The following is a 13929-nucleotide window of genomic DNA, read 5'->3' as shown; positions in this document are numbered from 1 at the left end:
AATTTAGGAAACCTTCAAGCATCCAGTTGTGTCACCTGTTTTGGTTTAGATTGTAATACCATAGACTAACCAACACAAAAGACTTCTCATCCCATTCTTAATTTTGAAGCACGTTTTTCGTGTCTAGTTCATGTACAGTGACAATGGGCGCTAGTGTCGACAAAATTTTGTTTCTGTTATTTTAGGGTTAATTTCTTGATTTGTGCTTTACTGTTTGGTTATATAACTAAGGGACAAGTTATATTGTTTATGATTAGATCGTATTATTTGGTTAAATGATGTTTTAAATTACTGTAATAACGGGAAACAAATCGTAAACAAAACACAACCTCTACATAAACCGTACAGAACTAACAATAAAATTGTCTTCAGCTGTTCCATAAGATTGAGAAATCTACTAAGGGAGTATGTTTTATCTATGGCAATACTCTCATTATTTCTTATGCTGTACGATATTTATGGTTAGGCATATACAATCGCAGGCGAAGCCGCGGGTACAAGCTAGTTTGAAATAAATTAACATAAGCAGTTTTGTTTTGATCCATTCAACCTTGGTAAGGAGAGCTGTAGCAGGATTCACACAAATCTCAATCTAAGATTTAAATAATTATTTTTTATTTTAATCAGTTTAAAGTTTTCCAAACGATATATTTTAAAAAGTTTGTCTCATTTTTTGCCAAATTATTAATTATTTTCATTATTCATATCAACTGACCTCTTCTGGGTGGTACACCACTCTGGTGACTTTCTTCGTATGACCCTTCAGAATAGCTACAACTTGCTCTGTGTCCTTGTTGAAGACTGTGGCATTCCGATCATTTCCTCCAGTCAAAATTTTGCTCGTGTCCGCCCCATGAATGTCAAGGGAGAGAATACCAGGAATACTAGCACTATGAAGACCCTTGTAACAGCGCAAGATAATAAGTTAGGCTAGTACAGAAAAAACATAATGAATACATTTCATTCTACTCATTCAGCACTTTCTAGCAAGAGACATGTTGTTTTTTGACGTTTACAACAAAATTGTCAGATAAATAAATAATTTGTCTATTTCCATTTCGTTTTTAATCCAGATGGATTTTTATCAGTTTGCGACTAGAAGTGATTTGGATTTTAAAACCCAACTAATTTTGAAAGAAAAAACCTAATGAACCTCATTGAGGTAGTTAAATATAATAAAACAAAATAACCTCTTAGTTCTATAGATTATTTATAATATATTTAACCAGCTGTTAGTTAAAACAAATTATATTGCACTAAAACAAACCGATTATTTTAAATTATGGAGCTTAAAAATAATTGCTTTAAAAATAATTTGAACATCTAATATTTTACTATGAATATTTAATCAATTTGTCATCCTCTTACCGAAGAATTTTAATGTATAAATGATAATAGCATTACACATAGGCCTAAATAATTCAACCCTACATATGTCTTTTCATACCAAAGTGTTTACAGCTGTTATGTTAGGCAAATTATATAATACCAAAAGCTAGTTTAGAGTGTTAGCGTCGGCTTGTCGGCTGCTAGACTTTTTAAAAATTAAAACTTAATTTCTAAAAAACTGGAACCTTAAATTGAAATTATTGCTTAAACATTCCGTAGTTCTCAAAATTATCTTTCTTTCAACACAAAAATCATGAAAATCTTTCAAGTGATTGGTTCAGAATTGTGTAGTAAAAAAAACCCCACTCACGTTTTAATATATACGATGGAGAATATTTTAAAATGTTTGCTCACTTGTGTATATATTTTAATCAAACTTGGCAAATTTATTTATTTTATACAGTAGACTCTCAGTAATCTGGCAGATATAGGACCGTGATACTACCGGATTAGTGAAAATGCCGGATTACTGGAATGTTATCAATAAAAACACTTAAAATGCACTTAAAACACATCTCCGAAGATCGTACAATCGGAAACCGCTATTGCCGCAATAGGGCATGACGACGATGATGTTTCCGTAATCGTAGGAGTCATTGATAACGTTTAAACGTCCGCAGGAGATGTTAATAATTTTGCCACGATCGCGCATGACGACGATGACGTTACCGTGACCGCGGGAGATGTTCATGACTTTGCCGCGATCGCACAAGACGACGATGATGTTTCCGTGACTGCGGGAGTGAATCAGGATGATTACACGGCCGCGGGAGATGATAAAATTTTTGCCGCGATGACCGCGGAAGATGTTCATGATTTTGCCACGATCACGCAAGATGACAATAACGTTTCCGTGACCGCAAGAGTAGTTTATGACGTCTAAATGGCCACGGGAGATGTTCATGATTTTGTCGCTATCCCAAAAGACGATGATGACGTTTCCGTGACCGCGGGAGTGGGTGATAATGTCTACACGGCCGAGAGAGATAATCAGAATTTTGCCGCGATCGCGGAAAACCTCGCCTGTCAAAAGACGCCGGATTACTAAAGTGCCGGAATGGTGCAGTGCCGGATTAGAGAGGGTCTACACCATTGACTTTATATCTCTACACTAGACATCTTATCGTGTACTAAAATCCGTCGCCAACGATTTCAGCCGAACTAGTAGAGTAAACCCTCCATGCAGTGTCGCTCCTAGCGGCCGTGGCTTGAAACTCGATCCGGCTCCACCTCCAGTGCTGCGCGCGCAGTGGCATGACGTAACCGACGTGCCCGTGCATATACCTCCCCCCACAACCCTTCCCCCACAACCACTGCCTCTCCTCTCCTCTCTCCGTACTGCCAGCCACAGACGGCCCGGCGAATGCGCTGTGCTTATCTTTGCAACACGCCGCCGGTGTCTCCGAGCCCAAGCATTGTGGTCGCTCGATCGCATACTGTACATGCTAACTTACCTCTTTAAGAATACAATTAATTGGTTATAGTTTTACACTATGTAATTCCCAAGTAGTTTATATACATTATTATAAAAGCTAAGGAAGAACCGTTTTGATGTAAATAGAATAATGATAAAATCAAATTGATTTACAAATATAAGCTTGGTAACTGTATAAATAGAATAAATACTGAAATTAGTGTGTACTTTTAAAATGGCAAAAACCTTTATAGGACATCTACATATTTAATACACAGTTGTAAGTCTGTTTTCTCAGTGACTACTGGACCGATATGCAAGATTTATATGTCAAATTAAAGGGAATAATGCGCAGATTTGCCGAATTTCCTTAGTGCAGTATATTCGTTAGTCTTCAAAGGGCGAGTCATTACAATTCTTATTGAAGAATATGAAATTAGTTATACAGTAGACCCCCTCTTAACCGACCTCGTATTAACCGATAATCGGATTATCCGCCTTCGATCGTAAAATAATACAGTTTGTTTTAACTAACCGACCTTGATTTGAGAGCAGCTCGGTTTAACCGCCACTTTCCAGGAATCTCGGCATTTCCGCTCCCACGCTGGGCGATGAGAACTGAACCATACGCTTATCTCCACAGGATATGACTAACAATAAGCTATTTTGTGTTGAGCACAAAAAATATAGCATAGCCTATTGTCAGTTTGTCATCATCGTTCGTAGCTCGAGCCCATCTGATCTGATTTGTTATCTGTGCGGCAAGTTTATAACATCATAAAGTGCGTTACGATTTTGAGAACTGATTATCTTATCGCCGGAGTAAACAAACAACGCAACTTGTAAGGAAGGCAGGGAAAGGGGGTTAACAACTCCAAGGTCAAGATAGTTTTTGTGCCTGGAGCCTCCAGTGAGAGGCTATAAATAAACGTACTGTTTTGTAACAAAATGGTCGCTTGTATCTTTAATGTCGACAAAAGGTTCTGTACTGTATTACGATGTATTTGGAAAGCATCAATTAATACATTACAGTATTAAAGTTATTAAAATAGGAATTTTATTGACTCTTGCCTAGTATTATAATAATATATTCCACTGAAAGTAGGCCTATTTGACTTAACTGTGCTTTGTGTTTATTTGTGACTTTTCTATCAATATGAAAAAGGAGATAAGAGTAGTTTATTTTATAAATAATGCAAGTATGACTTCAAAATAATGATTATATAATTCCAAATGAATAGCACTTCATTATGTTATGATTTTAGGGATTGCCCGTTTTATCCGACCTTTTGAGTTATCCGACCTAGGTCCGGTCCCATTAGGGTCGGTTAAGAGGGGGTCTACTGTAATTATAAACCATTTGTCAGATGTGAGATATTTGTTATTACTTTTATAACAGAACCATCGAGTTAAAAAAAGTAAAGGACAGTGATGGTGTTAAATGTGCTCTGGGAGTACCTACAAAAACACTGACTTTTGAACTGTGATCGTTTAATTGGATTTGTCCTTTGTCAATAGGCCTACTGCAAATCTATGAATTTCGAGACAGATAACAGGGGCACAAATACATTGTCCTCATGTTGTCCCAAGGGAAGGTTAAATTAGCTCTTTATCAACATTCTGAGCTCTTGGAAAATCTTATCAACTACCTATATATTTAATACACAGTTGTAAGTCTGTTTTCTCTTTATGTATAAGCTATGTATGAGCTTATGTGTGAGATGTATGGCTACATCCAATGTAAAAGAAACAAACACAATTTCTAAAAACTATTTAAATAATGTAAGATCATACAAGTATATACAATTTGTAATGGTGAGTTCTGCTGAGTCTCAACCAGATAAATCAAAATCTGATTTTTTTCTATTGGCTCTATCTTTTGATAATGGTTCAGTAGTGACTCTTTCAGTGTTTCTAGTTTATAACAATCGAAACCCGCTATTAGCACACAGTTCGTAAAATACGAATAGTAAAAATAATACTGGAACAGTAATTAAAAACTGCCTTCAAGGACAACACTTGATGGCCATAAAGAACACACAGGGATGTTTGTATATTTATTGAATGTTGAAACATGTTCGCTAACATTAAACCTTTTATCAAGCCAAATATATTTTGTCGTTTCAAAATGTTGTATCTTATAATATTTTGGCAAAATTATATATTTATTTAAATTTAATTTTGAGAACAGGAATCGCAATAGGATAACGCGCGAAACAGTTTTGGCGGGGGCGAAGAACCTTAACCTCTACGGCGCATGCGCATGTCAAAACTCTTGGCCTTGAGACTATTTTTCAAGTTGGGCAGTGGCGGATTTACCATAGGCACACTAGGCACGTGCCTAGGGGCGCCAGCCGTTGAGGGGCGCCCCTCAACGGCTGGCGCCCTGGCCGCGGCAGGCAGCGGGTAACGTGACGGGCGGCGTGCGTTGCGGCGGGCGCCAGGTGATTATCGATCGGTGAAGATGACTCACATCACTTTCAGATACACAACCATCAGTAATTTTAGAAAAAGCAACAAAACTCCAAGACATTTACGATACCGACCTTGAGTCAACATTTGGGAGTGAGTGTGTGCATTTTTCTAAATTTATAAAGTGCAATAACGTCACATGCACACCTCTCTCAATGAGCAAGTTTCTCAGAGAAGAAACATTGGAGGATACATTTCCTAATGTGGATATAGCTCTTAGGATGTATTTGTCTACTGCAGTTATCAACTGTTCTGCAGAAAGATCATTTTCTTCATTAAAGAGGATCAAGTCTTATCTGCGTTCTACCCTAAAGGAAAACAAGTTAAATTCCCTAGCTATTCTTAATATTGAACCCGAGATCCTTAATTGTGAAGACTTTGCATTTGAACAGTTGATAGAAGAGTCTTCTGTAATGAAAGCAAGACGTAAACGTTTGATGTAGATGTAAAAATATGTAAGAACATGCTTTCACATTCATAATTTGTTTGGTTTCATAACAGTTCGGTTTTTGAAGCAATCCCTTTAAACAATTAAAAATACTAGGCCTAATACAATATATTTCGGATACAAAGAACATCATAATTATAAGTGACTAATTGTTCACTTTTTTCATTTAGATTGCATTTCAGTATTCTGTTACATAAAAATAGGAGTTTAAACAAATTTTACCCGATCGTATTAAAAAAAGTATTAATACAAGATATCAAGAGTAATAATAAATCAAGCTTAACAAACCTTTTGAGCTGTCTTATTTTGAATCTTCTTCACCAAAAATGGGAAAATTAAGGTATGAATAATATTTCGTAATAGGTATATAACCTTTGACTATTAATACAACCCATTAGTCAATGATATAACATTAAATATAGTTCTTAAGTTCTTAATTATTATTATCATTAGTATGAGTAGGCCTATATGATGCATGATATTATTACTGTACATTAAATTAATACTAGTTAACCGCCCGTGCTCCGCCACGGGAATATTGTCAGCAATAAAAGAAATAATAATTAACAAATACTGTTTATCTTTGTATTTTATTTCGGGGTTGTTTAATTTTTTACATGAAATAGAACTGATGGTTTGCCTGTATAAACTATTTTATGTTAATCAAACCGATATATTACTTTAACCAAATGAATATTTTATATTACAGTAATTCAAGTTTCATTTGAAAAATAAATATTATACGAACTGGGCAATGCTGATAACCTAATAAGCAGCTATTTATGCTATTTAGATAATTTGCTCAAGTATATTCCTATATTCGTGGGTTTTTTTTCATTACATTTGTTGTATGGAATGAAGATGGTCACTTAGCCTACATGTAAATCACGCACCTCTTTGCTCTGTGATCACGCATCAGCAGTTGGTCGCATTTCACGAATCTTTGACCCATACTGTGAGTAAAAGCTGTGTTTACGTCGTATATATAAAGTTGGGCATACTTTGTTCAATGTTAGAGGGTATTAACGGTCCAATTTGATGGAAAAGGAGTCGTGGATTTAAAAACTATGTAGACTACCACTACCAGAAAGATTTTGATTCAAGTGAGACTTAGAACTGGCCATTTCAAATGCAGATTTGTTTTACTCAAATAGATTTTTGTCTCTTTTGACCCTTAATACTTTTTTTATAGTCGCTGATGATAAGATTTTCCATAAACTCAAAATGTTGATAAGGAGTTCACATTTTACCTTCTCCTTGTGACAACATAAGGAAAAAATATTTTTGTGTCCCAGTTAGTCTGTTCTGACTCAAAATTCATAGATTTGCAGTACTGACAAATCCAATCTAACGACCCCAATTCAAAAAAATTGGTATTTTTAGAAGGGACATTCAGAGCACATTTAACACCATCACTGCTCTTTACCTTTTTAGTTCGATGGTTCTCTACATGTTTTTTTCGTTCTGTATGTCTCTTTACACCCGGTTATTGATTACCTTTTCTTTTTATTTTTGTACTTTTCACATCCTGGGGTTAATGATAAAGTTTTATAAAGCTATAATGACCCGAGTCAACATTGCCATTAAACATCAAGTCACATACTTCTTCGCCAGAACCGAATGGTAAGTTACAGTTTCTCAAGCAGCTTCCCTGTGTACTTGAAAAAAAATCACTGATATATTGTAGTTCCACGTATCCCAGCGTACTCGCCATCTCGAAAAGGTAAAGTTTGGTACCACTGAACGTCTAACACTGATCTTGAGTAAGATTCGTCACCTACTATAAAATGTTTGTATGTTTCCCACTCATTAGCAATTATATGTACAACTTGCAAGCGGATTTCCCCATGATTATTCTGGTGGCCGTAGAGAATAAATTATATTGATCAAAACAATAAGTTTCCGTTCCCTACTATGGGTATTATTTCACATCCCATACTCAAACTTAAACTCAATTACCACTTTCCTTCAGATCACTTTGCAGGAAAACTAAAACATTTCAAAAATAAGTTAACGAATACACTTTCCTTGATCAAAATCGTGTGTTTATAAACAGAAACTCCAAGCTTAATAACTGCATACTGAAAGTGAGGTTATAAAAATAATAACAAATGTCTGACAAACATTAAACAGCTGACGAATAATTTATAAACTGTGTAATATATTCTTCAATAAGAATTTATTGACTCGACCTTTAAAGAGCTGTAGGTCGTAGCCCTTAGAAAAAACGTAAATTCTAAGGAAGTTCGGCAAATCTACACACTATCCCCTTTAATTTGAGACATAAATCTTGTAGATCGGTCCAGTAATTACTGAGAAAACAGTGTTACAGTAGAGTCCCGCAAACTCGGCTCTCGATAACCCGGCAGTCTGGATAACTCGGCCATCACCTGGCTTAGAAAATTAGTGATTTTTTGAGTCCGTGTTAAAAATGGACTCAAGCCAGCTCAAGCAAATCATTCGCAACTCATACCAAGGAATTGTTGTACTATATCTGATGACTTAAATACTGACTTGTATTATAAATATAAATAAAAAAGGCGGTTAAAAAGCTTAAAAAATTGTATTTTTCTTATTTTAAACCCTTGTTTCTGATAACCCGGCATTTCACAAACTCGGCATCCTTCCAGTCCACATTACGCCGAGTTTGCGGGACTCTACTGTACAACTGTGTATTAAATATATAGATGCAGGGTGTTTTTTAAAAGATTAAACCATTAAACCAGCTTCGATTTTTTTTTATCATCAAGTAGATTTAATTTAGTTTAATTTAGCAATGAATATAAACCATGCGAACCTCAGATTACAATTTGTATCTTCTGCTGTGCCGTAAACGTCATACTAGCGACTGGCGTATGGGTCACAATATTGGCCTACCACTGCGCACCTGTTTTGCGCATGTCAAGGTAAAAATTTCCTCCCTTGCTACAGGGGAAACAAGTTATTTTAGTTTCAATATTACGTATAAAACGTTTAGTTGCCTTGAATATTACCATAGCCACCTCTAATACAATATTACCCAAGCAATTATCATTTAAAATCCCGGCATTCTTTTAAAAAGACCCTGTACTATATATATCTATATAACTAACTGGAATATATATATCTACTAGAAATATAATTTTTAGGGTTCTCTGTTGTACTTTTACTACCGTAATTTAATATATTATCAGCAGCCCTATTACGTTAACCTAAATTCAAATATATATATGTATTAATAATTTCATAGAAATTATAAAAAAAACCCAATTTAAGCTGAATACATGTACATTTGAATTGAATTTATTCAAGAACGGCAATGCGTTCGGCGATTAATTTAGGCTATTCATGTTCATATTTATTCTTGTCTCAACAACTAAATATATGTTTTTCTTAAGACCTAGTAATACAACTTTAATATAAAGTAGGCCCTACTCATATAGTGACTATGTTTTCCTGGAAAATGCATTAATAAGCATGCCAACAACGGAAAGTTTATCACATATCGCCTCTGTTCCGACGACGTGTTGTGGCCACACAGCTGCATTCAGTACTCGCATCGGAGTCGGATCTAGTAACTACTGTAGTGGCATAGACTAAGCAACACAAGGGAGTATGTTTTATCTATGCTAATGGGTAGTGCAAGTGCCAAGTGTGGTGTGAAGAACGAGATATGAATGAATGTCCATGCAGTGTACGGCGCCGGCGGGCGGCGGACGGGCGCAGTGGCAGTGGCAGCGGCTGACGTCACGGGAGGGAAGTGAGAGCCGTAGAGAACGCTATCTTGTAGAGAAGAAGCGAACTAAGACCGAGTGCTGCGCTGTCTTTCGGAGGGTCAGACCAACTACTTGAACCACCGATTCTGGCTCAGATCCGCTCACTATGGCTGGGCCGTTTCTATAAGATGTCTAGTGTAGAGATATAAAGTCAATGGTCTACACTAAGCTATTAATATCTTACTAAAAAACACACTTTATTAGTTTCCCTGTAGCAGCAAACCTAGGTACTCGTTAAACCTAATGTTATTTAAATAGATTTAATTGAAAATCAATTCAGACAAATGAAAATTCGTTAAGTCGGAAGGTTTGCAGCGGCGGGGTCATTTTTATATCTAAGTTCTAAGTAGAATCGAGAAAGTTAAAATTTAAAACTTTCTACCTCATCACTACTTTAACAACAGGTGTTAGTGGGCCTAATGTAACTTTGGTTTAAGGAAATTTCTAATTTTATTTAGAAAGTGAACACTTAAGGAATAGACATTTTTAAAACCTCAATTAGGCTAACGCCAGTATTTAAGGACATTAATGTGGAATTCAAAACAGAATTACAACAAGCACAGCAGCCAGTGAGTTACCGGATGGGAGGCAAGAGTGTGAAAGTTGCGGACAGTCTCCTGTGTGACCAAGTCCTCAGGCACAGTCCGACCTCTCTTCTTCCGTTCCTGGGTGAGGACTGTAGCTTTATCTTGCAGCTTCTGGATGACCTCAGGTGTCATGCCAGCCTGTTCTGTAGGCTGAGCAGCAACACCAGCAGCTTCCACAGCAATCGCCTGAAAAGTTCAAAATGTAAACACCTGTTCATGACGTAACTACTGATTAAGACTTAAGGTCTTATTTAAAACCGAATATGAGTGAAGGATGAGTACCTATAGAATTAAGAAAGATGCATTTGACTAAATTTCCCATTTTAGAGAAAAAGGTGTTATCGTAGGTCTCATGGTAAGACCTGGACCTGGGACACACTCACTTTTTTATTTTGATGTCCCTAGAGGCCAAAAACACAATCTGCCCAAATTCATAAATAAATAAATATACAGGGTGACCATTACGTCTTAGGACGACTTTATAACTTTTAAACGACAAATGATATCACAACCACATTTGGTATACCGTTACTGGAAATTGTAAGCTATTTTTCTGTGTACATGGTGGTCGGATATCACCTTTGGGGACGGCCCGTCGGGGGTCAGAAGAAAATCTTTAATGACAGCCTATGTTGAGTTGTACATCATTTTAAAGGTCTACTTCAACTGAAAACAATGCCGCAAACCGGACTTCAAAAGGTTGATCCAGTCGGAAGAAATCGCGTTTAAAAGTTTAAAAAATGTTTAATACCATTATTACTGTAGCTAATAGAAGTTAAGGGTAATACATACAGAAAGTCTTTTAAAGTAGGTGTTCAAAATGTCCACCATCGGTCGTCTGGCAATATGCTAACCGGTTATAAAAGGCGGCTATTGCATTTTGTATGTATTCTCGTGGAATAGCTTGAGCTTCATGTGATATCCTATGTCTCAGTTCGTTCAGATCTGTAGGCTGAGTTCGATTCACTTTGTTCTTGATATAGCCCCATAAGAAGTAGTCAAGTGGAGTTAGGTCAGGGGAACGAGCCGGCCACTCAATTGCACCTCGTCTTATAATCCACCAGTGTGGGAATACTGCATCTAAGTATTGCCTTACCTGAACCCCATAGTGTGGCGGTGCTCCGTCTTGTTGGAAAAAACATGATTGGAAGTCAGCGCCCAGAGTAGCTTGTAAAGCAGGAACAATCTCATTTTGGAGCATATCCTGATACTTGTTGGCATTTAAATTTCCATCGATGAAAAATGGTCCTATAATTGAATTACGTACGATACCTGCCCATACGTTTACTTTTTGAGGGTGTTGTGTGTGACACTCACTCATCCAGTGTGGGTTAACATTATCCCAATACCGGCAGTTATGCCTGTTAACATGGCCATTCAACATAAAAATCGACTCATCTGAGAATACAATATCGTCCAAAAGTATTTGTCTTTGGTCAATTCTATTTATCATAATTTCACTGAATTCCATCCGGCGATCAAAATCATCTTCGGTTAGTACCTGCAACAGGGTAACCCGGTATGCCTTGAAACCAGACTTCTTTAATACTTTGCAAACTGATTCACAACCTATTCCATGAGATTGTGCTGCTGATCTAACTGATTGTTTTGGATTTTCAACGAAAGACTGAAGAATGTCTAATGAGCCGTCTTCGTCTGTCACAGAACTTGGTCGTCCAGATCTGGCACGATCCTTAACAGTACCAGTGTCTACAAAGCGAGCAACTATGTACTGTGCTGTGGATTTCGAAATAGGAGCTCTATCAGGAAAAGTAGCATTGAATAATTGTGTGACTTCTGCAAACGGTCTTGCATTATCACCCCAGCCGCGCATCATTAAGAGTGTAATTCTTTCACACTCACTAAGCAGCATCTTTTACAACTTATAATCTTATAAGTAACAGGATATGGCTGCAAAAACTACTGTAGCTTGAGTGGTACTGATAAGTGAACTGTTAGACGGATAAAAGCCATTAAGGGGGAAGTTCAGTGGATGGGAAACCCTGTCCTAGAGGCACTGCTTTCACTTTTCATTGTACTTCTTAATACAGCAGGTTTTCCTGATTACACTTCGCACATTGTCAGACGGCTGAAAGGAAAGAGTAAGATCATTTCTTACGTAATAATGGTATATTTCATTTTTAAACTTTGAAACATGATTTCTTCCGACTGGATCAACCTTTTGAAGTCCGGTTTGCGGCATTGTTTTCAGTTGAAGTAGACCTTTAAAATGATGTACAACTTAACATAGGCTGTCATTAAAGATTTTCTTCTGACCCCCGACGGGCCGTCCCCCAAAGGTGATATCCGACCACCATGTACACAGAAAAATAACTAACAATTTCCCGTAACAGTATACCAAATGTGGTTGTGATATCGTTTGTCGTTTAAAAGTTATAAAGTCGTCCTAAGACGTAATGGTCACCCTGTATGTCACCCTGTGTGTCCGTTAGCACTTAATAACTTGAGGAATTTTGGTCCAATTTTTATGAAATTCGGCATGAATGTGAATGTGTTCATGTTTCATTCATTTTGTTCTCAAAGAATCCTGAAGAAAAAATATACAGGCCTATCTATACATATATATAAATTTGAACAAATACAGTAGTGTTTTTGCCTTCTGGGGACATAAAATAAAAAAGTAAATCAGTCCTGGGTTTAGGTTTTTTGTGCTGATACTGATTTCTTCCGACTGGATCAACCTTTTGAAGTCCGGTTTGCGGCATTGTTTTCAGTTGAAGTAGACCTTTAAAATGATGTACAACTCAACATAGGCTGTCATTAAAGATTTTCTTCTGACCCCCGACGGGCCGTCCCCCAAAGGTGATATCCGACCACCATGTACACAGAAAAATAACTTACAATTTCCCGTAACGGTATACCAAATGTGGTTGTGATATCGTTTGTCGTTTAAAAGTTATAAAGTTGTCCTAAGACATAATGGTCACCCTGTATGTCACCCTGTGTGTCCGTTAGCACTTAATAACTTGAGGAATTTTGGTCCAATTTTTATGAAATTCGGCATGAATGTGAATGTGTTCATGTTTCATTCATTTTGTTCTCAAAGAATCCTGAAGAAAAAATATACAGGCCTATATATACATATATATAAATTTGAACAAATACAGTAGTGTTTTTGCCTTCTGGGGACATAAAATAAAAAAGTAAATCAGTCCTGGGTTTAGGTTTTTTGTGCCCCCTATGGTAATAGCTTCTTCCCTGTAGGGAAATTTGCTATAAGGTATTATTTACCATATTCCTCTTTGGCTTTCCACAAAACATGCAAATGTTCCATTCTGTAAGTTGCAATGCCGTAACAAGTGTATGGGCCAAATACTGACCGGCTGAGGTACTCCTGTGGTGGGCTGAGCAATGCCGGCTTGAGGTTTGAGCGTGGCCAGAGCCTCACGTGCGGCAGTCACTTCCTTGGTGAGACGTCCGATGACTCGACACGCTGCATCATGCTGATACAACGCGTGACTCAGCTCTTGTCTAGCTGTCTGTAGCTGCTGCCGTTGTGTGAAGCTGTGCAGCATCACGGCGTCCCACTCGTCTTGCAGTGTCTTGAGGATCGCAGGGATGGAGGTGGCTGACGGAGGTTTAGGTTTCACCACCGGTGTTGCTGAAACACAAAAAATATATACTGTATTGTGCGAAGAACATATAAAATAGTGCTAAGGGTAAGCCCCCAAAGGGGAGGTAACTGCTCGGTGTTGGTATCGGCATTTTCAAGTAGGCCACAGACATGGACGACTGGGCATTGGGTCCCAGTGACATTCCTTCATCCAGGATGGAGGGGTGTTTAGCTCTAGGAGAGATGGAAGTGCATCATATTCTCTAACCTACCTGTGTCTGTGGTTCTTT

The 13929-nt window shown here is 37.3% G+C and overlaps 1 protein-coding gene across 1 annotated transcript in view; it reads right to left on the bottom strand.

The window, feature by feature from the left end:
• The window catches only part of LOC128982865 (pre-mRNA-processing factor 19), a 73301-nt gene that overhangs the window by 29946 nt on the left and 29426 nt on the right, over window positions 1–13929 (bottom strand). The window contains exons 3-5 of the mRNA XM_054401912.1: window positions 13407–13687; window positions 10057–10251; window positions 716–901 (exon numbers count right to left, since the gene is read on the bottom strand). Of these exons, the coding sequence (XP_054257887.1) occupies window positions 716–901; window positions 10057–10251; window positions 13407–13687 (662 nt within the window). The remainder of the gene's footprint in view (window positions 1–715; window positions 902–10056; window positions 10252–13406; window positions 13688–13929) is intronic.

The sequence above is a fragment of the Macrosteles quadrilineatus genome, unplaced genomic scaffold (assembly GCF_028750875.1).
Source record: "Macrosteles quadrilineatus isolate MER2022 unplaced genomic scaffold, UCM_ALF_1.0 Scaffold_1__1_contigs__length_201487025, whole genome shotgun sequence".
In the NCBI taxonomy this organism is placed as follows: Eukaryota; Metazoa; Arthropoda; class Insecta; order Hemiptera; family Cicadellidae; genus Macrosteles; species Macrosteles quadrilineatus.
The sequence above is the reverse complement of the archived record's forward strand: the minus strand, read 5'-3'. Positions and strand labels throughout refer to the sequence as shown.